The following is a 25,407-nucleotide window of genomic DNA, read 5'->3' on the forward strand; positions in this document are numbered from 1 at the left end:
AGAAGCGGGTTATTGAACAGCTGAGCCCCAGATCTTACTGTGCAGTATGCTGAGTGGTGGTGGTGCTGCTGCTATGTCTTCAGGAGCTTCTTTTCCTCAGTGCTTTTCATTTCATGCTCTCAGCCCACCCCTTTGCTTATCCTGTCAAATTAAACTGGCCCACCTTCGAGCATGAGTCATGCTGTAAATATAGTGTGTGTGTGTGTGTGTGTGTGTGTGTGTGTGTGTGTGTGTGTGTTTGTGTGTGTGTGGACATACATATATCTCTATATATGTGTGTTTGTGTTGCCATGAATGGAAGAGGTAATGAGAGCAACCGCTCACTCATGCACTGGACATCAGTTTCTGTTAATTACAACAGACACTCTCATGTTCTCACTGAAATAATCCGCTTTTTTGTCTTGATAATGAACGGCAGTAGTGCTAGAAGAATGTTTTATGTAAATAAAGTAGCAATAATGCAGTGCAGAAATGCAACTTTCTCCCTTAAGTCTTCTACTGTTTTTTAAATTTTATTCCTACCTCAAAAACCATCCTCAAATTCAGTAACAGCTATAAAACTATGAGGCCAAAATAGGTGTAAAGAAAGTAGATATTTTATTTGGATACAATAGCACTTAAAGTGAGTCTTTCTGCAGAGTGGCCTATCTGATATATTATAAAATATACAGCCAGATCATAATTACTGTTGCATTGATGCGTATGCCTTTAATGTTGCTGCAGCTTGTAAAAACGGCGCTAATTATCTCAAGTTACAATAACAATTTCATCAAAATGTATGCATGTTTTCATTCATTTGGATAAGATTAAAAGAACTGTGCACAATAACATATGTTTCACTAAATGTGCCAGTTCAGCCAATTCACAAATTCATATTATCTGTAATAGTCTCTCAGTATATAACAGACACAAAAGACAGAAAACATAAAAGAGGAACATTAATAGTGTACATGTAACAAAGCATACTTTGGCTATCTTAATATGTAATAGAGTATGGTTGCACGGTTGACTGTCTTTAGGCCATTATTATGAATGAAATGTGTCACAGTAACTGATAAATGTTGGCAGGCAGTAGTCCTCCTCCTCATATATGCTATTCTATTGAGCTGAATCTGCATTGTTGTAAATCCATTAGACAAACTTAAGGGACATTTTTACCTCTAAAAATGTAGTGGAGTACAAACACAAACGGACGTAAAATGGTGCAGCTACTTCAAAATTGTACCTAAGTGCATTACTTGAGTACATTTCCAAATCTGGTCACCAGGGTTGAAGATCTGACTGAGACTAAGTTACCCTAACAGAGCCCCAAATCTTCCCAGTCATCGTCAATATAGTTTAATTTTTGTAACCTTAAAAATACTGCACTTTCTGTGTTAAATGTGATGGCATTTAAAAGAGATGGGGGTCATTTTTCATTCTGGTGACTTTGTACAGAACAAGTCTTTGGATTTTAACCTCTTAAATGCACATTTCCTCCCATTAGTTGAGTAAAATAAACATAAAATGTGGTCATCTCACTTTCTATCTTTGCTCAGTCCATGTTCCACAAGCTAGCAGAGCCAGCAGTTCAACTGTGTGCCTAATAATCAGTTTTATTTATGATGATGTACAGAGTTAGAAACATATTTGAAGGTGTGCCTGGGAAAATTAAACCTTGTGACACAATCTTCTGAGACCAGTAAGAGTGAGACCGGTGTGTCTTAAAGCTTATTAATACTCATTAGAAGTATTAATAATAATTTCATTTATTGGTAAATTGCCCAGGAGAATAAATGCAGGTGCTGCTGAGGGGAAAACATTTACCCAAGGTTCATAACACATGGTCCCAAATAATTAACTAATAATAATCACACTGAATATGCTGCCTCATGGACAACTTAGTGCTGCACTGAGCAGCAGTGTTTGGGATCCAAAAGTTGACTTCAGGGAAACTATATAAAATGTAGTGATTTGAATTTTGTCTTTTAAAGAATATGCCATGAGGATAATAAAAATGATGATTAAAATACTAACAAAACATTTAGGACAGAGGCCTCTGATGCTGAAGCCTCTGACTCTGTGTTTCCACGTCTTTTAGATATTGTTCCATCCAACACAGACAGTAGCAACTGAACAGATGGAACCTTTGACGAGGTGTTTTTTTACAGAACTGACTTAATTTCAAATTTAAAAAACCCTGAATTTCATCATTACTGCAATAAACTTAAATGTCTTTTCTGATTGGCTGCCATGTCGGTTACTGTGTTTTAAAGTCTTTAACAATCCTTGATGGTTCCCATAATGCTTAGGGGGCTGTTGACAGGTAGTATAATGCTGCAACTGATTCGGGCGCAACAACTCAAGTCGCATGTTTAGTGTATTTTTTTTTTGCCATGAAAAGAATCTGAATCAGCCATCAGCAGGTCCCATTTTAAGTGAAAGTGCATATAGCTGTAAGTACATTGTGTTTAGACCGAAGTCAGCTTTAAAATGTGGTTTTTCTCAAACAAGTTTTGAAGCTATAACTAATATTTTTCTCTTATGATTTCTAAGCAGATTTATAGATGTTTTAATGCAGCAGACATCAGATAAAAATATATGAAAGAGTAAATCACCTAAAACATGCATCTCATGTCTGTGTTGCGAGGTCTAACCTGCAGCAGGAATGAGATGTTAAGCTGCTAATTTCACACGATTAGAATCAAATAATGCATTTTAGCCCCTGCTTTGACTAATTTAAATGCATTACGTGCATTTCCCCTTATACTGGTGCAATGTGTGGAGTTTTTTCACAACCATGTGAGGTGATCTGACATATTGTAATGCTTTCCAACAGTAGCCCCACTTGATATGTTTCTTTTTCGAATTTTCCTCATTTAATTGCATGAAAAATCAAAGTAAAGCCAGACAGTCGATTTCTAGTGTCCCTTCAAAGCAGCAGAGAGGGAAAAAATAACACATGACGAGATGGAAATGCTGATAGAAGCTTCAGTGTGTCACACTGATGGTCATTATTACAGCTAATGTGACAATGATATATTCTTAGAAAACCCACAAGGCTATACGTTTAGAGAAAATACACGTCTTTACCAGAACTGCTTCAGTATTTCAATGCAATGCATCTCTACGACATAAAGGTTTCTGTGTTAGTTGCTCATCTAACCTGTGATTTGTTTTAGGCTGAGTTCTTTTTATAGTATTTGCAAATATTTCTGCACACCGATGTGGGCACCAGATGGATAACATTTGCAGTGTTACACAATAAAGAGAGTGTCATGAAATGTAGGAAATTAAGGGCTTAACGATGTGGAAGTTGATTTAGTGCGGATTGTACCAAAAATAAATAGATAAAACTAAGATCCAGGACTTTCAGAGACTCAGTGAATCATAGTGAGTCATGTTCTTTGTCAGCAATAAACACCGTTCTCTCAGACTGAAAATACATAATTATGCATGTATAATCACAACAAAAGTTTTCTGACAACTTCATACGTGGTTACTTCTGTTATCCACCTCCGTGCTAACAGGTGCTCAAGGCTTACTTCAAATTCCCCACACACTCAGCTTCGCTATTTAGAATTCCTAACTCATGTAAAGCTTTTTCTGTTTGGCGCCGGCTTTTAAACATTTATATAGCGTGTTCACATGTTCATCCTGCTTTTAGATGATGAATACGGACAAAAGTAGACTTGTATGAGTTTACCTTTCACCGCTCACAACAACCAAATATCCAGTGCAATGACTTAATAACAACATGCTCTCAGTCATAGGTGCTAAATTAGTAAATTCTAATGCGTAGCTGAGGTAATGCTTATTGTGTTCTCCAAGTTAGGATGTGCTTTTCTGTGCTAAAATTTCATCATTTACACTAAAAATGTCATCAATCTTGCAGATTAGACACCAGTTATGCATGATGTGTCGTGTGAGGAGGTCACAAATTACTGTAATCACCTTACAATTGTCTTTAAGGCAGTAATGTAACATATTAATTCGGTAATGATTTTTCAGTTACTTATTAATTGTACCACGCTGAATCTTTTAGACATGCAACTAAGCCTGGTTTTAACCACAGTGTTTTTCTGTGGCATTATTTGTCCCTGTTTTTCACTAAATTTGCCATCGGCGTTATGGCAGCACTTTATTAAAAAGCATAAAAGACAGATCCTGATTGTGTGCTTCTTATGAGGATGAGGATTTGTGTTAATATGTTGACATATGTAAGGTCTGATGTTGTATTATTAACTGACAACTGAAGAGTTTATCTCAGGATATGGTGAGTGGCGTAAAAGAAATTTGTCTGGTAGTGTAATAAATTACTTTGTACAGGAACTAAAGATGTAAAGTAATTTATTACTTTTTGACTCTCTTTACTCTTATACCGTACCTCCCAGTAAGTTTGAAAGGGACGTTGTTTTAGAGAAAATCACCAAAAAAATAACACCAAGTATTGATACCAGAAACTGTAAAAACAACAAAAGAATCACTAGATTCTCACAGTAGTTGAACATATCATGTGTGACCTGTAGTTCCCACAGGAAAAATAACCAAATTACAGCTTAAAATCCGAATATTTAGTCAAAATGTCTTCATTCTATAATGTAACTAAACAATAGACGGTGAGCACCAGATTCAGGGCGCTCAAAAATTCAGTGAACTGCAGGCTGTGTTTCTTTGTTTCCACAGAGCAGATATGAGAAAAGTGTAGAAACGGATTAAAAATGTTGGTAGTAAAATGTCTATGGTATGTAAACACATTTTTTTCAGTGTTGGTAGCACCTGTGAGTACTTGGCAGTATGTTGTACAGCTGTAGTTATTTTTTTGTGAAATAAATAAGCAAAAATAATTCAACTTTCTTTTTTATTTTTCAAAGGTTTATGGCTAACACTGTCCTGCACAATACACATTTCTGACTTCTCTCCTTCTATCCATGGTTGCACTGATTTGTGTATCCAAAGTTAGTTTTTCCTTCTTTTTTAGGCACCAGATTTATCTGCGATTTTCTGTACTATGATTTTCTGTGTTCCGGTATATGAAACTGGTTTCAAAGTAGTTTAAAGTAGCTCCATGTGCAGCAGCTACAACAGTATCATGCTGCTGATACACCGATGCTTCACTAATGATAACACAGGGGAACACTTTTTCACTAACTTTGAGTTGCATTGGATATTTTAACTGATTCTGAAGGAGTTTTAGGCGCTGATTTCAAATCTGAAATTAGTTTTTCTCTACAAGCTCTAGTTTGTATGCAATTTGAGGTTAATGAAATTGTACAAATGTGAACTTGCGTAAACCTCTTCCCCAGGCTGAACTGAATGATTTAGTGCGGGATTTAGGTCTTTCAAAGAAAGCAGCAGAGCTTTTGGCATCAAGATTACAAGGCAGAAATCTTGTTGATCACTCTGTTAAAGTATATTTCAGAAAGCGTGACCAGCTTTTTGTGAGCTTCTTTTCAGAAGACAGGCAGTTTGTTTACTGCCATCCCAGGGCTTCTCAAAGAACTGGGCGTACCTTACTATAGTCCTGCTGAATGGAGATTGTTTTTAGACAGTTCAAAACGCAGACTAAAGTGTGTTCTTTTACATTAAAAAATAAATAAAAATGTCAAATTGCATAAAATCTGTAGCTTGCAGACAAAAAACGACTTCAGATTTGAGATCAGCACACTGAAATTGACTGTAGAAAAGTCTTTTTTAAATGCAACAAAATGAGTGTTCCCCAGTGTAATCTAATGATGGCAGATATATTAGTGCATCAATAGGGATTTTTTACTGCTTTATCGACATTTCGCTGCTTTGTACTGAACCTTCAGAAAGCTTTTTTATGCAGGACTTGACTATTTTTGCATTGCTCTATTGGTGCTTTTACTGAAGTAAAGGATCTGATTAGTTCCCCCACCTGTGCCTTTAATATACATGCAGCTCGTGGTGCTTGAAGCTACACCAGCCAGGATGACTGAACATTTTGTGAGTCTGTTTTGTCAGAAATTATTGCTCAGTTTGGTATTTTAGCTTGAGGCTCTGGAGTTCATCACCTCAGCGCTCCGAACGAGCAGACAGTTCATTCCAGGGTGGTGACACTCGCCTTTAATGGGTCAAGCTGGTGCTCACACAGCAGCTGAGAGGGGGAGAAAGTAAATTAATAAGGAGTGAGAGATGATGAGGCATGATGCTGCTGTTTCCTCAGGCCACTGCAGCCAACATCCAAAACAACACCCCGCACTTAATTAGACCTCACATAATAACACAGGTGCAGGATGCCATAATCCTTCCCACAACAATATCCTGATGCCTACGCTGCAAAAAAAAAAAAATAGCCTCACATTTTTAGATTTCAGATTGGCTTCTAGGAGGACACAAATGACAAAAAAATGTACTTTTATTTCTTACTGTTTTTGGGATTGCTGGCATTTTAACGGTGACATACTGCACAGAGGAGCTTTTTGAGTGTTCTCCTCTTTTATTCATCGTTGTGCTGTTTCCAAAGAGGTGCAGGACTTAATATTGCAGATAAAAAATAGCTAGGAGTTAAACATAGTATAACAGAGCACCTGCAAGTCTCGAAAAGTCTTCAAAGAATCAACTTAAATTCTCAGAAAAAGCCTTAGATGGTAATAAGAAGTTCTAAAATACATTTGGACATGTTTTAGGACTAGTGTCAGCTAAAAAAAATAAAGAATTGAATCATTCAGGTAAATATTAACTGACTCCATCCAACAATTTGCTCCTGTTCATTTGGATCAAGTGATGATAAATCATCTTGCTACAAATTATAGCTATATACACGTGATAATTATAGAAGTGATCAAAATGTGATTTCACTGTTAACCAGTTTTTTACTCTAGAAATAAACTCAAGCTTTATTTTCCCCAGTGGTTCAAATGATCAAAGAATATGTATTAAATTCTATATTATGTGACATTAAAAGTCTTTAAGACTCCCAGAGTTATTGAAAACTTCAGAAATCCTGTGTATAAAGTAGGGAGCAAAAATGTTCCAAAAAAATAAAATACAATATGTTAGCTGAGTAAATAGCATTCAAATATTGAATATTTTTTTTGAATATTATGTTTGAAAATGAAATACATGCAATAGTAAATGCTGTTAGATCCAACAAACCTAAAGCTAGTGTCAATTTATGCAAAACCTGCTCTAAATGCATTGCTAATGAATTGGGTCATCTATCAATTTCCTGCTGTTTATTTGGGTTCAGGTGATGTTCATTATTTAATTCTATACACTGCTAACTATTGAACACTGCAGACACAACTTGCAAACGTTTGGTCACCAAAATGTCCCAAAAAGTGGTTTGCAATACAACATGTTAATTGAACAAATATCATCAACTTATTACATTAATTAGGTCAGTGTCAGCTGCAGCAAAAATTAATGAATCATGTTTTCATTGATTCATGTTTGTCACAGCCCTGGTGACGTTTTTTGATGCTTTTTATTCGTAGGAATTATTTATTTAGGCAGTGAGAAACTACTAAAGTGACAAATATGTAACATAACAAGTAAGGTTCTAAAAATGATTTAAAATTAGCCCATAATAGAATAATAATCCAGTAAATGACATGAAATTATTACATTAATTCTTATTTTAACGAATAATTCTACAACAAATTATGAATTATTAATTTTAGGCAATCCGTCTAGTATGTGATACACAGATATGCATGGGTTTTTTTTTATGCTTTCTTAATTTTGTGACCTTTTTCTTGGATCAGTAACTGTCAGTGAGGAGTATTTGAGGGTGAGAATGCTTCCTGAGTTTGCATTAACCACGTCATCCATGTCAGATTTAATTCTGTTACCTGTACTCGTTGTCACAACTTCCTGACTGTTTGAATTTCTGAGTGAATGTGAGCTGGGTGTGTGTTACAGTAAAATGTGACAATCCTATTCTCTGTTGTTTCTCTGTGCCTTTTTCCATATTATATTTATGTAAAATATGATTCTGGGTTTCCAAAATGTGTATATATTTATCTCCATAGAGTTGATAACTGCATGTTTGATGCAAGCATGCTCTTTACGCTTTCTTCTGACCTTTTTTGAACCAGGGATCGTGCAAGATTCAGCTGTTAATGCGATTAATCAGCTGCTTTCAGCTGCAGATTGGAGTGCACGATTACACGCCTTTTTCTTTCTTGTCCTATAAGCATGATTTCTGTTAATGATACACCGCATGGTTCGCTGCTCTAATGCTTTCAGGCTGTTGGGTGTCCGACACTGCTGTTTGCCATTATGTGTGTAAATGTGCATTAGGGAGCATTTTCTGTGTATATTTATGTCTTTTGTTTTCTGTTCACTTTGTGTTGTGCACCGTGTTTGTGTTGTTTGGGTGGCTGTTGTTCTCCTCGACACTCACTGCCCTTCTGAATCCTTCCCACCTGCACACAAAACCTTCCCTCCTCCTTTTGCTGTCCTCCTCCTGCCTCCTGCTTTCAGCCCTCCTCTCTGTTCCTCTCATCTCCTCTCCTTTCCTCTCCTCTCCTCCTATGTTGATGAGATACGGTGATTTCTCTTAGGGGAGGCGTCAGTCCATCCTAGTGCAGCCCCGTCTCGCGCCTGTCCCACCCCGAGTATCCAGGTAATAAACCAACCGGCAAACTCTCACTTTCCATCCATAACTGCTGCCTCTTCTCCACTTCTGCTGTTCTCTATGTGCGTCCCTGTCCACACGCAGCACCCTGTGAACTCACCGCAGGCCAACACACCAACAAAACCCCCTTTATTTTCCCATTTGTCCTCTCAGAAGAAAGAGGCCTGTCACAGAATGTTTGCACAGAGGTTACTGATGGTTCTGAGGGTGGACCTCCTGTTAGAGTGACAATAAAACATTTCAAGTATTTAAGCCTGGAATAAGCAGCTTGGCAGCGAGAGGTGTTCATTTGAAGTATGTGTTCGCTGTAGTACGCATAAATCACAAAATGCAATATCAGTAAGCTATGCACGGACCTGTGATCACTCTTTACCCGAGAACTGTAACGTCCCAGGGATGAAGAAAATTTCATGCATAGATAAGTAGCACGCCACTTCAAGCACATATTGCGTGTTAGATTTGCACATTTTAAGCTGTAAGACATTTTAAAATAGTAAAACAACAACTGAGCTTGTCGTGTTAAGCACAGGACTTGTCATGATACCAGGATGGAACTAAACACTATTCTGAGAAGAGGGCTGCTCAAAAAAATTCTCTGCTGTTACACATGCAGATGGGTGACATATTAAAGGAAAAATTACAGAAACGAGAAAAGTCAGTGCAAATGAGAATAAAGCAGTTCTCAGTAATCACCTTTTAACCTATGATGGAACATTTCTGTCATAATTGGAGTGGCCTCTTCCAAGATCCCCACATCTACAGATCATAAGGGGTCACTGAATGGGTTGATAAAAATTAGGTGAATCATATGCTGTGACCTTCATACTCACCAGATCTCAACAAAACATTTTGAAGATTTTTGGACAAATGTGCTTGACACCAAATAGCAGTGCATCTTTTGGAAAGATGTTGTTCATCCTTCCAAGATACACTAAAGCTGTTCCGGTGGAACCTCAGATAAGACACTTTACTGTATTCTGTTTTTTCCTTTAATTTGTCACCACTCTGTTGCCATTCCTTTCAGCAGACAGAGTCTCTGGTTAACTTTTGAAGTATAGCACACCAGCTAAAAGACTTTTTAGCGTGACTGTTCCATCTTTTTTTCCAATAGACGTGTCACGTGACTCTGTTGGAGCGCTTCAAATACATGAATCAGCATGAATCTGTCCTGGTTTCTACGTTAACTCTGACTCCCAAGATACATTTTGGCATCAAACAGCCACCCATAAGCTTAAAATCCTGTTCTCTTTGTTCTAAAGCTGCACTGATGGGAAACTGGATAATCAATTTGCCTTTGGATCCTACTTCAGTTATTGATTCTTCAGAAACTTTGGCAACTTCACAAAGTCAGAGTGCTTTAATTGTACTGTTGTTCAGATTTGTGCCTCTGATTGGCTGTTTCTCTGCTGCAGGGCTGCACAGCAAAACCAGGCTCATGAGTGCTGTCAGACACATCCACGTGACAATTTGACACATGACCAATATATTAACCTGTAAGCCCTGTGTTTCTGTGTTAAGTACCATTGACTTTATCCATCCATTAGCTCTGCCCACTTTATCCTGTAGAAGGTTGAGGAGGGCTGGAACGTATCCCAGCTGACACGGAGAGAAGAGTCTGTCATAGGCATTTAGGACTGAAATGGAAGTACAGAAAGAAAACTCCTCCTACACTGATTTTCTGCAACACAGAGTGAATTGTATAAGACATTCTGGGATAGCAGGACTTCTGGGATTGACCATAGATGTATTAGGAGAGCTGGATACTCTGCAGCCATTCAGTTTGCTGCTAATTTTCCCAGTGGTCACTTGTGGTTTGGCAAGGACAAATAACGTCCCCGCAGTCCCAAGAGCATTTTAATTATACAGCGATCACTGTTTTATTGTGTTTTTTAATCCATGGACATTTCATCTTGTAAAATATCCCTACACTGAAAAAAACAATGAAATCTGGGGAAAAATGGCAATAATCTGGCAGCAAGCATGCCAGAAAAAATATGTTTAAAATAGTAAATAGCAGATATCTGTAAGATAGCTGTATCTGTAGCAGATTTAAATACAAGGTAACAGTGTCATTTTACAGTCACACATTGTAAAAGAGCAAATTAATAATTGTGGCTTTTGACCTGTTTTATCAGTGTGATTTTATTTGATAGCATCTGTAATTTAATGAAATAGAGAAAATCGCTGTTCTAAAATGTATTTACAAAATTTCAGTCCTTAATATACATGTTTGTTTGTTGTTTTTTTTTACAAATAACAGCAAATATCTGCAAAATAATGTTTTTTTTGCTGATTTAAATACTGTAAAAATTGTGTAATTTTGCTGTCAAATTGAAACAACGAATTACCATTTATAGAAAATATTGATTTCATTTGGACATCATTTAGAGTTTTTTTAAGTTAACATGTAATTTAATGCATTTTTTCTGTGATTTTACTATTATTAAGTGTAATTTAAAGGGGAACTTCGTTTTTTTCCAACCTGGGGTCTGTTTTCATGTCATTTCATACATGTGAGTGATAGAGAAATGAATTTTCGACATAGCTCCAGTATTTAGCCAGGCAGGCAGCTTCGCAGCTCAGCTAGCGAAAAGTATGGAGCAACTTGCCCCCCCACGTCAAAGTCCACCCTAACGTGCTTTTTTTCCCACACTGACCGGCTCGGATAGTCTCAACGAGTGTCCCACAACATACTAAAGATGAGAAGTCAACGAAAACCTCCACATTACTTGGCGATCGCTCTTTGTTGTGGTCTGTATCCAAATCTCAGGACGCTAGAAAGCAATTCTCGTTCTGAAATCGCGTGATAGCTCGCGCCAAAACACCGGTGATAGCGCGAGCTATCGCGCGATTTCGGAACGAGATTTACTTTCTAGCGTCCTGAGATTTGGATACAGACCACAACAAAGAGCGATCACCAAGTAATGTGGAGGTTTTCGTTGACTTCTCATCTCTAGTATGTTGTGGGACACTCATTGAGACTATCCGAGCCGGTCAGTGTGGGGAAAAAAGCACGTTAGGGCGGACTTTGACGGGGGGGGCATACTTTTCGCTAGCTGAGCTGCTAGCTGAGCTGCGAAGCTGCCTGCCTGGCTAAATACTGGAGCTATGTCGAAGATTCATTTCTCCATCACTCACATGCATGAAATGACAAATGAAAACAGACCCCAGATTGAAAAAAACTGAAGTTCCCCTTTAACAAAATGGGGGGAAAAACAATTGAAAATTTTTGCTGTGCTGTGTCAAGAAAAGTGAGTTTCCTTTGCCTGACATCATCACAGTGTAAAGTGTAGAGGTCAGTGCCCATGGGAAAATTACTTTTTGGACCACAGGGAATTTTTCTTTGCAGAGTGGCCACTGGGACAGATTGGCAGCACAGCTGATTGAGTTATTTTCATTCAAGTGAGTGTGCAAGTGCCATCTAATAAGCCATTTTTCACAGCACAAACTTGGGGGTCATTTGTGGAACATTTGAGTTTGTTCCAACTGCAAGACCAGCTCCTGTAGAACTGTAGCTCCTGACTGTTTTCAGAGTAGAATTAAGTACCTACTCTAGGGTCGGTACTTTTGATCAGCCCAGATAAACTGCTGAGTAGGACTTGATGTTGATTGGTTAATGTCACAGCGGACAACAAGCACCATTTTCTTCTGCCTCTCGATGCCCTCGTCCAGCAGTCTTCCCCTCTTGAACATCACCTTCCGTGATGCCAATTCACTGCATACTTACACAATAAACCTCTATTGCTGTTTCCTCATGCAGCTGGAGTTATAACCAGAAGCTACTCTTTGCCTTTGTTTTTTGTGCTCTCTGAGTTAATGTCACGTTTGAAGTTGTCAGGTCCCACAGTGCAATGAAAACAGAGAGGCTGAAAGGGCTGATTAGGGGACAACACATCATTGTCTGCTCTGAGTTCCTGCACTGGAACTGGTTCTCCTTAACACGTCCATGGGATTGGCCTGTGGAAAAGTGGGGAAGCTGAAATGTAATGCAGTAATGCGAAGAAGTTTTGATTATGAAAAGCTGCAGAAAAAAATATATGTGGAGAGGTTTCTGGGATACCCCCTTTAAATAAAACATTATCCAAGATAGCAAAACAAAAATGGCAAGAAGTTGGAGAAAGTGCTTGGTTGCTAGTTTATGTAATGCTCTCTTGCTCTGCTTGTGCACAGATCAAACACCAAACATCAAACAGAGCAAGATATAGTCTTTCATTAGATTATTAGCAAAACAACTGATTTAGCTAGCTTGCTGTCCAAGCAAGTTTCTCATGTTTGAAGTGTTTTGTCATAAGAACAGGTATTTAAATAAAGGTTTGTTTTAAGAACATAAGGTAAAATAGGTACTTTGGGGAAAAGAAGGATTATTAATATTGCATGATGAATTTGCTTTTCTTAGAAAATAATAGGACTTGTGGAGCATGTGTCATTTATATTGAATTTGTATTCATAATAACGTTTGTAGGTAAGACACGTTTGTCTCTATGGCAGCCGCACTTTGATATTTAACGTGAAAATAAGTATTTTTGATGTCTGTGTGTTTTACATGCACATCTTGCAGCTTTCTCTTTGTCTCTGACAAATGACAAAAATGTGTAATTATTTTGCACATTGATTGTGTGAAGCTCCCCAACAGAATAAATGTGACATTTTCTTTGTTTTCTCAGGCAGGAACAGGTGGAAACCTGTGCAATTTTTTATTGTCACCCTCGCAACACAATCACATCTGTTCTTGTATCCACTGGAAACTCTGAAAATATTCTGTGACAAACCTCTAAAAGGACTTCAGTTATCTGAGACAGAATTAGTGCTTTTTCTCTTTATGTTGACCAACAAGATAAGAAATGCAGCGGTGAACTTCTAATGCTGCTGTGGCTCTCTGCAGATGAAAATACCATTGCTTGTTCACACACGCAATTCAGTCATAAACAGCAACCACAGACAAACCCTATGTGCCAACATTGTTATTTTCAAGGCATATATGGAGACTTTGCATAGAAATACAAAGTAATCAATGGACACCATTGATTTTTCTGCTCTTTTGAGATGTTGCCTTTGCAAAAATCAGCTTATCCTCGCATTTAATGGTTACATCAATTCTTACTATGAATATATTTAAATTAATCCTCAATAAACAGTGTTACTTTTAAATGAAAAAGAAAACATATATACAATATTATATACAAATTTCAGATTTACTGAAGTTCACATTTTTTAGATTCAGTTTCTTATGTTGAATTTTGTTCAAGTTATAAAACAAGCAAACAAAAAAAATCAGGAATCGAGGAATCAGTAAAACAATACTAGAATTTAATCTTAAACCATTTTTAAGGCAAAAGTGTTATTACTGGCAAACTTCTGCCAAAAATATTACAATGAAGAGACAATACACACAATCAAATGTCTCATAGTTCCATAGGCTTCAAATGTGAAAATTTTGGGTCTGTTTGCTGGTTTAAAATAACCGATGAGAACAGGCCCAAACATGGATTTTTAAGACATTTCCATTCTTGTTGCTAAATCCATCTGATAGTCACTGGAGTATTTGTGTTAATTCTTCTTTATTGCACTTTTTGCTCCTCAAAAACACCTTCTTCTTTTTTTTACCGCCATGCTTTCCTCAGCATATCCACTTTCATTTCCATCCCTCCCAGCACACCCTCTGATAAACAACGGGAATAATGTGAAATCTCCGTATCTGACCCAGTCCTTCCCTGAAGAACACTGATTTATGTGCACATGTTTCGTGTGTTTTCTGTGTCTTTCAGTGAGTCTGTGTTTCTGATATATCTGTGTTTACGTATGTGTTTGGCACCTGGGCATATTATTTGGTTGAATGGTGGCGCAGGCCAGCTGTTATTGTGCGTCTGATGATGTGTGACATGCATACTGTTTTTTTTTATTTTTGTTTGTTTGTTATTTTCCGTCAAAATTAGAGCTCTTCACCTGGCAAGCCAGCCATTTTACAGCGGTTGCTTTTCATTTTTATCTTAATGCCATAAATAAACCAACACTTACAGCAGGTTTTTATGTGAAACGTGGAGGTGAGAAAGATTTTACAGTTTGCTCTGTAGACATCCACGATCCAAATTGGAGTGATTGGAGATTGGAGGAGGTGGGTAAGAATTTGTGTGTACGATATTCTCTCTGCATCATTTACTATAACACCCAACATTTCAGTACTCCACTAAGTGTTTTGTGTTTCTGTCTCCAATACCACAATTTTCATTAGCATAAAAACACTCTCACACCAAGCTGTAATTGAATGCACCAAGTAATCAAACACTACAGCCCACAAAGAGCGAAACAAGTTGGTAAGTTAAAAAGGATGTCAGTAAACATTTTGCCATGTCTTTGTTCAGCTGCTTGATTTTGGCGTTTAATAGACATGTGTTGTTGCTCTACACATGCATATTAAACAACACTGTTGGTTGTGTTTCGAGAGTAATGAAACAAGTGTCAGTGGAGTCATGTTACTGGCATCCTGTAACTGTCTGTAACCATAGTAGATATTGTAGCTGTTCATAGCACCAGTTAGCAACTGAAAGTGTTTTCATTCATTTTGGTTCTGATTGAGAAGAGAAAAGGCCTGCTAATTCACATCCAATTTGGGGTTCTCTTTCGTCTTTTCACTTTTTTTGTAAGTGAAATGGAAACACCCTCCACTCACAGTGGGCACACCCATCAGATACACTTTATCCAGTGATTATTTGCTTTTGATCTTTTGATTCATTTTCTCTACTGGATGCAGACCAAACTATCTCTCCTCTTTCCTGTCTTTCCCCTCTACAGCGCTTCATTCCATTCATGTTACAATATCTCCTTTATGTAAACTGGTATTTAATGTCAAACGAGCACATTTTCCTATGTTTGATAAAGTGAAATTACTGCACGTACTTCCAAGCTCTTTGTAGTTAGACATCACACAGCAAATGTGCCAGACATTAAAAATCAAGTCAACTATTTCAAGCAATTTCTACTTGAAGTCTGTACTACGACGCAAGTTCAACATAGTCTGGATATTTTTTCGTTATCTGGTTTCACTAAACCCAACAACCGCATTATCCCAACTTAGGGTTTCTGATTATGTTCATGTAAAAGAGACACTAGGTGACCACTTTAGAGCTGCATATTTCTCACAAGCAGAACAAACTATAATCCTACACCAATATGAGGAATTTAAAAATATATTGTAGGCTAAAAGGAACACAGCTGCTGCAGCCAAAGTAGGAAGAAAAGCTGACAAATAATTGCAAACTGTGTGAATGTGTAAGTTCATCAGTTTATCAATATCTCTGCCCATCATTAGGGCACAAAGTTACCTGACTATAATTAGATGTTGCCTGTTCTTACGTTGTTATGAGACATTTTTTAGCCTTTTTCCTTCAGCTGCAACCTTGGTGGTGTGAAACTGTCTTGGGAGCAAATAAAGACCAAATACAAAAAAAAAATATTATTCAAACTGGTAAGTAAGTTTACTGCAGATCCTGTATGATACAGGGCTTTAGTGCTTTAATCAGCCTGTGTGTTATTATTATACCACTTTAATGCCTGTAGAATAATGGTTTTGAAACTGCATGCAGCCAACAGGGAAAAATATAAAATAAAGAAAAGAATCTACTAGAATATACCTCATATATACTACCAGTCAAAAGTTTGGACACACCTTCTCATTCAATGTTTTTTCTTTATCTTTATTACTTTCTACATTGTATATATATCCTGAAGACATTAAAACTATGAAGCAAGATATATCAAATTATGTAGCAAACAAACAAATGTGAAATAACTCTAATTATGTTTTAGATTTTAGATTCTTCAAAGTAGCCACCTTTTGCTTTGATTGCCGCTTTGCACCTTCTTGCATTCCCTCAATGAGCTTCATGAGGTAGTCACCTGAAGTGGTTTTCACTTTACAGGTGTGTCTAGTCAAAGTTAATTTGTGGAATTTCTTGCCTTCTTCATGGGGTTGGGACCATCGGTTGTGTTGTGCAGAAGTCAGGTTGGTACACAGTTGACAGCCCTATTTGACAACTGTTAAAATCCATATTATGGCAAAAAACAATCAGCTAAGTAAAGAGAAACAACAGTCCACCATTACTTTAAGAACTGAAGGTCAGTCAGTTCGCAAAATTGGAAAAACTTTGAATGTATCCCCAAGTGCAGTCGCAAAAAAAGTGCTACGATGAAGCTGGTTCACATGAGGACTGCTCCAGGAAAAGAAGACCAAGAATCACCTCTGCTGCTAAGGATAAGTTCATCCGAGTCACCAAGCCTCAGAAATCACAAGTTAACACACCTCAGATTAGAGCCTAGATAAATGCCACACAGAGTTCTAGTAGCAGACACATCTCTACATCAACTGTTCAGAGGAGACTGAACCAATCAGGCCTTTATGGTCAAATAGCTGCTAAGAAACCACTTCTAAGGAAGAGCAACAAGCAGAAGAGATTTGTTTGGGCCGAGAAACACAAGAAATGGACATTAGACCAGTGGAAATCTGTACTTTGGTCTGATGAGTCCAAATTTGAGATCTTTGCTTCCACCCGCCGTGTCTTTGTGCAACGCAGAAAAGGTGAATGGATGGTCTCTACATGCATGGTTCCCACCGTGAACCATGGAGGAGGAGGTGTGATGGTGTGGGGCTGCTTTGCTGGTGACACTGTTGGAGATTTATTCAAAACTGAAGGCACACTGAACCAGCATGGCTACCACAGCATCCTGCAATGACATGCCATCCCATCCGGTTTGCATTTAGTTGGACCATCATTTGTTTTTCAACAGGACAATGTCCCCAAACACACCTCCAGGCTGTGTAAGGACTATCTGACCAAGAAGGAGAGTGATGGAGTCAGATGGCCTGACCGCCACAGTCAGCTGACCTAAACTCAGTCCAGATGGTTTGACTGCAGGGTGAAGGCAAAAAGTGCTCAGCATCTCTGGAAACTCCTTCAAGACTGATGGAAAACCATTTCAGATGACTACTTCATGAAGCTCATTGAGAAAATGCCAAGAATGTGTAAAGCAGTAATCAAACATTTAGAATCTAAAATATAAAACAGGTTTTGACTTATTTCACACTTTTTTCTTTGCTACATAACTCCGTATGTGTTCATAGATAGTTTTGATGCCTTCAGTGAGAATCTACAATGTAAATAGTCATGAAAATAAACCATAAAATGAGAAGGTGTGTCCATACTTTTAACTGGTAGTGTATGTGCTCATTAGAGAAAGCCAAAGGGATTTTGCAGCCTTTTAAAGCGCTTATCTTCCCTTCTCAGTATCCCCACACTGAGATCCTATGAATTTCCCAAAAGAACTAATCTCGAACAAACCCGCTATGTGTGCAGTATAAGTTACAATGGCAATGAACCCCGTCATACCCAGAGTTTAACCTGAAGTTACCTCGCTAAGCTCAAATCCTGCTTCGTAGTACAGGCTTCAGGTCTGAGAGTAAAACTGTGACTTCCATCTTGCAGTAGCTCTTGGTTACATTAAGCACCATTATAAATAGAGTCCTTATATAGTTGTCTATTGGCACAATAACCCAATTGTTTTCTCTTCCCACTGCTCCTACACAGACGTCAGTGAACAAGACTGGGAGTGAAGGCTTGCAAACAGACCTTAAACTAATAATGAAACTAGTATTGCTGTTAATTTGCGCCTATGTAAGTAAAATAAAATGGCAAAACCAAACTTTGACTGAATCACGAATCAAAAAGCTCCAACCCCTCACTGCTCAGTGGGTTTGGGTTTGACGTTCTGGTTGGTGAATTTGAGAGGTTTGGATTTCATGCCAGCCTGTAGGATGCACCATCATATTGCTTTTTAAATTTGGCGCTGACCTCTATGTGGCTTGACTTTCTTTGCATGTTTTAGTAACAAGCTGATGCTACTGTAAGTGCTGTTAAGATGTTTTTGAAGCCACAGTTGTAGAGTTCCTCTTTAGATCTTTTCAGCTACTCAAGCACGCGCATTGACTTTGAACTTTATCTAAGATGATTTGTCCTCATTGGCAAACTCACTTGACTCCCTGACTTTGTCTGATGCCTGTCACCTGACAAACACCTGTTGCTACTCATCCCAAGAGGATCAGGATCCTTTGACCTCAAGAATTTTAATTCCCCTTCATCTCCTCTTTCCCCCGTGTCCCTTTTTTCCTGTGCTGCCATTTCTATTGGTGTACGTCATGCATCAACCTCGTAACTCATTTGGCTCTCTCTCTCCTCTCTCTGTGTCTCTCCTTCTTGTCTGTGTGCGTCTTCCAATCCCTGATCACATGTCCTTTATTTTTCTAATTCCTCTTTGCTTTGCATCCACCGGTGCTTTTACATGTGCTCATTCCAACCCGGTTCTTTCTATTTTTCAATGTTGATGATCATCCTTTCTCTGGTGATTTTTCCCTCTTCCCATCTTTATCTCACTATTCTTACTCCCTCCCACGCTCTCACACCTCTTCAACATGTGATTTTCTTTTTTCTTCGACATGCCATGTAATCTGCTTTGATTGGAACATTTCCTCTCACAACTCCTCACAACCCTTCCATCGCTCATTGAATGGCCTCTCTCCTACGACCATCTCTCCCCTGCTCCCACTCCTCTTTCCCCTCCCCTCTCTCTCTATCTCGCTAGGAGGACCAGCTTTCCTCCCTGGGTTCTGCAGACCCCGGTGTGAAAACTGAAGGTGGAGGGGGAGGAGGAGGAGGAGGAGGAGACGGAGCGGTAACCAACGATCAAGACCTCAGAGTCTCTTCCTTGGGCATTTCCTCTGACAGCTCGCCCCACAATGGAGTCCTCCCCCAAACCGTAGACCCTCCCTCTCTACCCACTCCTCATCAGCATCCTAGTCAGAATGGAGAGCTCCGTGGCAACCAAACATCCTCCCCCATGACAACCTCACATGCAACTGGAACCACGGCAACAGCAACTACAGGCATAGCAGAAGAAGGGGGAGTAGGTCAAACACAACACTGAGCCAAATCAGAGAGAGATGACACAAAGGAAATCACTGTCCCCGTCTTTTTTTCCTATTTAGCAAGACAGTTCTCTGAAAACAATATTTCCTAATTGTCGGGGCAAGAGAGAGAAGAACAGTGTGCGGGAGACGAGTAGTAACCACACAGCTACTGTACAGTGCAAAACACATTACCACACAACACAAAGGGCTCTTCAATGGACACTTGTTCTCTTGACGCTCACTTGGAGCTTCAGATAGGATCAGTCTTGCAGGACAAGATAATGATACCTTATCAAGCATTTGACATACAAGCCGATATATGAACACCTGCTCTGTGCACTCATTGCCTGTCTCCATGAGAAACGAATACACGTAAGGATCGAGCACTATAGAACGTCTTGCACCCCAAAGACTTTATAGTAGCCATTTGCAAAGAAGTGCTATAAGCCACAGCTTGTAGTAACCCTTGACTCCCATGGATGTAGATGCATTAATATACCTACCCTGAACATGCCAGGCTGCAATTTGTTAGGTACAGGTGTGGTGGTGTAGTCTGGCTTTCTTAGTGCCTTTGAGTGTTTTTCAACAGGGTTTTCCACTAGAGATGGAGATCCCAGTTAGCTTTGCTGGTAAGATGACTGATGTATGGGCTGATAACAGTGATTGAAAGACACAAGATCAAGCATCATAGAGGTTTGAGTGACGGGAAACACTTTGGGAACTTTTTCTTTTCCTTTTTTCAATCTAAGGAACTCCTTGTTTTTGGACTGAGCTCGTGCAATTTTTCTCTTCTCAATCTCAGAACCGATATGTGATAAACTGGTGCTAAACAGAAACAAATGGTGCCATTTTCCAAGTCAACTGTCTGTGTCTGCCATAGCACTGCCTCTTTCATGATTCACTCACTGTCTTTTCTCTCTCTCCTGGTATTTGTCTTTGACAGGACATTTCCCCCCTACCCCTACCCCCAGTATGTTTTCTATGTGTCTCTGTCTTTGTTCTTTGTGCATCCTGTTGTGTTCCTATGTCAAACGGGGTTCCCATATGTGTTTTTTAGAAGTGCACTCCTCCAATCTCTGGTTTTATTTACAGTTAATAAAAGCAGCTACCAGGCTCAAAATTGATGGATCAGCTATTGCACGGGTTACTTCATACTCGTGGAGACTGAGCCCCAAAGTGCTATTTAATTATTTTAACTCTGAATTAAGTTACTTTGAAATGAAATTAATGAATGTTTTTTTTCGTTTAGTTTCTAAATGTTGGTCCATTGTGTTTTCATTTAGAAAGTGAGTGATTTTTTTTCAGACGCTCGTACAGTTTTCAAAATGCTATTGTTATAAGTTCAAATAAATACTACTAATGTTTTCACTTTTGGGCATGCACTACATTTCACAGTTATTTTTTACAGTAAAAATTACCAGTGGAATAGTTTGTTCCCTCTTGAACATGTGTAGAAAGACCATTTTCAGCCATTTAGGTTTGCTTAGCCTGCCATTAAGTGCCTGGGATAAATATATTGAGCATCCTTTGGCCAGTAGACTAGCTAGTCATCGAGCAACTGCACCTTATAAAGCCTTTCTTGATTCAACAATATCACGTGATTTTTTTAAAAAAAAAGAAACTTTTTTGTGTATTTTTCATAATTTGGAGTTTAATTTCCAAATGAAAGCATTAAAAGCAAAGCATTTAGTTTACGGTACATTTTAGAGATACTGTTTGAAGTATTTTTGAACTGAGCTCTTCTCATATATCAGAGGCTGAAAACTCGAGTCTTTGAAATGTTTCTATCCATATTCCTTCATTTTGTGTATGAACTGTCTGTTGTAAGGTTTGTCTGGATGTGAATCTGTTTTTTTGTCTTTGTAGCCTCACACACTGGTGTCACTCTGCAACAACTCGACTTGTTTAAATGTGCAGGTTGAGCCACGAGGAGTTGAAGAGTTTTACATCAGCTTCATGTTCGCCATTGTTCTCTTTAGACAGAACACGTCACTTATTTTGCCATGTCAAAGGTCAAACCGGCCAATAATAGATTAGCTTAGACTAAACTCATAGTTACAGTGAATGTTTAACTTATTGAACCACCAAATGTTAACAATGCTGGCAATGTTATGCAGGGAAAGATCGTCCATTGAGACATCATGTAGGGCTACTTCTTTCTTGTGAAATTACTTGTGTGATAAATGTTGGATTCAAAGCGGGCTCGGTTATGAACATCAGTGTCTTTTTTTTTAGAGATGTGAGATGATCCGTGATTGAGAAATTAACATTGCTGTGAAATTACCTCAGTGACTCAGGTAAACAAGCAGTTGCCTCAGAGCTGAACACAAAAACTATAAAAAGAAAACAGATGAGTCCAGCTTTGGAAAGACTGCCACCATGCAGATACTCGGTCAATAGCTATGCTTCAATAGCACCTGATCAAGCACCCTCCCCCGTTTCTTCTCTCTCTCTGTCTCCCTCTTTTTCTTCCCCTAGCCACTCTCAAAGCTTCATCGAGGACAATGTGGAACCTAATTGGCTGATGCACCATCGGCAGTCTACAGGGTGGCATGGCCAAATGTCCAGAGCCCTCTCTCGTGACGCGATTGGCTGACAAAGGGAGAACTTGGGGCATTGGTCCCATTCTCTTTGCCCAAGGGATGGTGCAGAGCCCCAGCGGACCATGTAAGGAAATGCTGGGTTTTTTCACTTTACTTGGGCCCTCTCTCTCTGATTTGATACAAGGATTTTTTTAAATGTGTTTGACGCCTCAAGGTTGGATCTATATTACTTATCAAAGGTAGGCTGGACCTATATTGGTGTTTGTTAGCCTGCCGAGCATGCAAAGAACAGCTATGCAGTCTGATCAATCAGCAGAACGGAGGAACACAAAGGCCAAGGAAGGCGTGATGCTCAAAACGAGAGAGAGGGATGGGTAAGATGTATTTCAAAGGTGCTTGACTTCTCTTAAAATTTCAGTCAAAGCTGATTTACTTTCAAAGCATTTATTTCCCACTCTCTCTCTCTCTATCTCTCTTATAGTCTTTTCAAATTACCCTTTGATTCCTCTTCATCTACTAACTCTTTATTCATCTAGGATTCTCAAAGCATTATTTAACCACTTCAGTCCATTTTAGGTACACTTGATCTCTTTCTCGACTCATAGTTTTTAGCTCTCCCGTTCAGACTTTGATTTTAAAGGAAACTAAATATGCACAGCCTAATTCAAAAAAGTGAACCTGCTTCTGAACAAAACTCTTGCTTCAGTGAAGACTTTGAAAAACCGGACAGAATGTTCTTATTTATATTTCTATGATGATACTGCTTATTCTTACAATAGTATTTAAAAAGAAACTCTTCATCAGAAATCTTCCGGAGCAGATATTTATTTCTTGATATAGATAGATTCCTCTATCTAATGGAAGTTCATAAATAATCCATTTTATATGAACCGAGTTTTCTTACTAAGACAATCCTGTGGAGAGAAGCGTTGCCCTAAAGGACTGTGATGAAAGGGACAAACTTGTGTTTCGCCTACTCCCCTTACAACAGTTTGCACGTTGCTGTGACCTGATCCCTCCTTCCTCTTGGTTATTATCGTTCAAAAAGAAAAAAGAAAAGAAAGAAAAAGCAGGCGGATGTTTCTCATCCAAAAAATCGCCATGGAGCTCTCCATTTACGGACGATGTGACAGTCTTTGGATAAGGACGTTCTTACAGCTATTGTTTTGTACTCCACTTCGACTATCTGTCTGTAGAGTTTTAACCGAGCAGAGGATAAACTCTTGGTTTCAGTGTGGCCACATTTCTGCAGTCAAATTGCCGTAAAACTCCCCGTTTATTTCTCTGGATGGACACCACTGACACCAATCTGAGTTGAAAATCCCTGCCATTTCTACTTTTGACTCAAACGAGGACAGAGAGAGATATGTTAGAGGTCCTGCTAAAACGAGTGAATGTGTTTGTATATAAGTGTGCGTACTGGCTAAATCTTTGTGTATATACTGGATATATGTGTATATATGGTATGTCTATGTGTATATACAGTTTGTTTGTATATGCAGAGTGTACAGTTATTTTTCCTCTAATGTTTCTCTCTCTTTCTATGAATAGGTCTTCTCAAGTTACCAATACTGAGGCATGGAAAGGTTTTTACATGTACTGACAGCTATCAGAGGCACTTTCTGTGCAGACTTAGATTATCAGCCAGGTCTGTCACTTCTAGCTGCATTCTTGAAGCTCTCATACAAGAAGTAACTCACATAATCTTAAGCTTGCACTCATTTTCTGACCAACTAAAAAGCTTTTCTAAGTAGATCTGGGTGACCAAGCAATGTTTGTACATATATAGACTAAGACAATTTTCTTTCTTTTCTTTGTCCAGAAACCTCCATTTGCATTTCTTTGAAATTTCTCAACCTGTTTTGAGTTCTTGCGTATCTGACTTTCACTTTAGGTTCCTATGGTATATGTTTGCAACGGTTGTCATTCAGAGTTATATATTTATTCCGACAACCCTTATATTATATTTCTTGAAATTTTGTTCCCCAAATTCTGCCTCTCATGGAAGCGTCTAACCTTTTAACGCAGGTAAACTGGCAAATCCTTCCATGAAAGTATACTGTCATTACTTAACATTGCTTGTTTTTGTATAGGTCCTTACTAAATAAGTGTGCCTCCCCCTTATACTCTTACTAACCTTAGATCCATTAACTCCGCTGGTCACACATCTTCATACCCCTTGACAAGCCATAGCCCCCCTCCCCCAGAACTCCTCTATTGTTGTTTTGACAGGACAGACATTTGGGGATTTTGTGTATATTAATGGAAGAGTGGTGTTGAAGAGTGTATTGCAGTTGTATATGGATTTGTTATGAATGTGGATATTCTGATCATTGAATTATTATTGTAATAATGATAATAATTATTGCCACTTTGATTTTGTTGATTAATTCCTTTGATGCGGTTGATGAAGATGCCATTGTTCCTTTTTTTTTTCTTTTTCTTTTTTTTTTGGAATACACCGGAATTTATATTTTTCGGGTGGGTGAATCTGGAGATAGAAATACGTAAATAAATTAATAAATAAACAAATAATTAAATTCTTAACTTTGTGTGGAAATGTGTGCTTATTTTCTTAATACACAAACTCTTCTTTCAGAGTCAATTTCAGAGTAAAAAGTTAATTTTGCGATATTCTGGATGCTTACTATTGTCAACAAATCACAAAAAAACACCGATCTGTGTATCCCAATCATGATATATGTTATTCATTTCTGCCAGAGAGTTCCCCTGTTGTTTAACACCACTGAAAAACACATGAATGAGCTGCACTGTTTACATTTTCCTTCGTACCATGAACACAAGCACTAGCCTAGCCGCGCTAGACCCAGCTCTTAAGACACAAGGGTCTAGGCACGCTCGACAGGGAGGGAGGCGGGCTAAAAGGTTGTTTATCAAATCACTCTGCAGCAATTGGATAGGTATACAACCAGTCAGCGCAACGAATAGGCTGACGCAGTTCCTAGAGCGCCGGATTGTGGCTAAGTCTCATTAGCTTCCCAACCAGCGGAGCCAACTGGTATATTAAGGATTTGCCATATCCCGTCGGCATAAGTCCAAATACATCTTTCTTCTCAATGAAACACTTCAGTGCCGTCCTTTGTTTATCTTTCAAGTTGAATTTTAGCTTCAAATCTTTAAGGGCTGTGGCCAAAGCCGAGTCAAAAGATAATTGTTTATTGTGCGCCGGTTGTTTCTGTCAGAATCGTCGCCCCTCTGTCGTCACTTAGTTACGCCCGCCTTCTAACTCTACACTTCATGGTGATTCGTCCGGCCAGTTTTAGGAGCATCCAACCTCAAGCCTTGTGGAGGGTAACTAGACCCAC

At 38.6% G+C, this 25,407-nt stretch overlaps 1 protein-coding gene across 9 annotated transcripts in view; it reads left to right on the forward strand.

Annotated features, from left to right (window-relative positions):
* syngap1b (synaptic Ras GTPase activating protein 1b) overlaps positions 1 to 24,628 on the forward strand; it is a 186,565-nt gene extending 161,937 nt beyond the window's left edge. For 5 of the 9 annotated variants that reach the window (XM_051957180.1, XM_022199605.2, XM_022199607.2 and 2 more), the window contains one exon: positions 19,214 to 22,134. In XM_051957180.1, coding sequence (XP_051813140.1) covers positions 19,214 to 19,555 — 342 coding nt within the window. In that variant the 3' untranslated portion in view covers positions 19,556 to 22,134. Of the gene's footprint in view, positions 1 to 8,510; positions 8,573 to 19,213 lie in introns of all 9 variants that reach the window. The other 4 variants (XM_022199609.2, XM_051957181.1, XM_022199610.2 and 1 more) reach the window with 3 other exon arrangements.
* Positions 24,629 to 25,407: the final 779 nt, after the last annotated feature.

Source organism: Acanthochromis polyacanthus, chromosome 12 (genome assembly GCF_021347895.1).
Source record: "Acanthochromis polyacanthus isolate Apoly-LR-REF ecotype Palm Island chromosome 12, KAUST_Apoly_ChrSc, whole genome shotgun sequence".
NCBI classification, from domain to species: domain Eukaryota; kingdom Metazoa; phylum Chordata; class Actinopteri; family Pomacentridae; genus Acanthochromis; species Acanthochromis polyacanthus.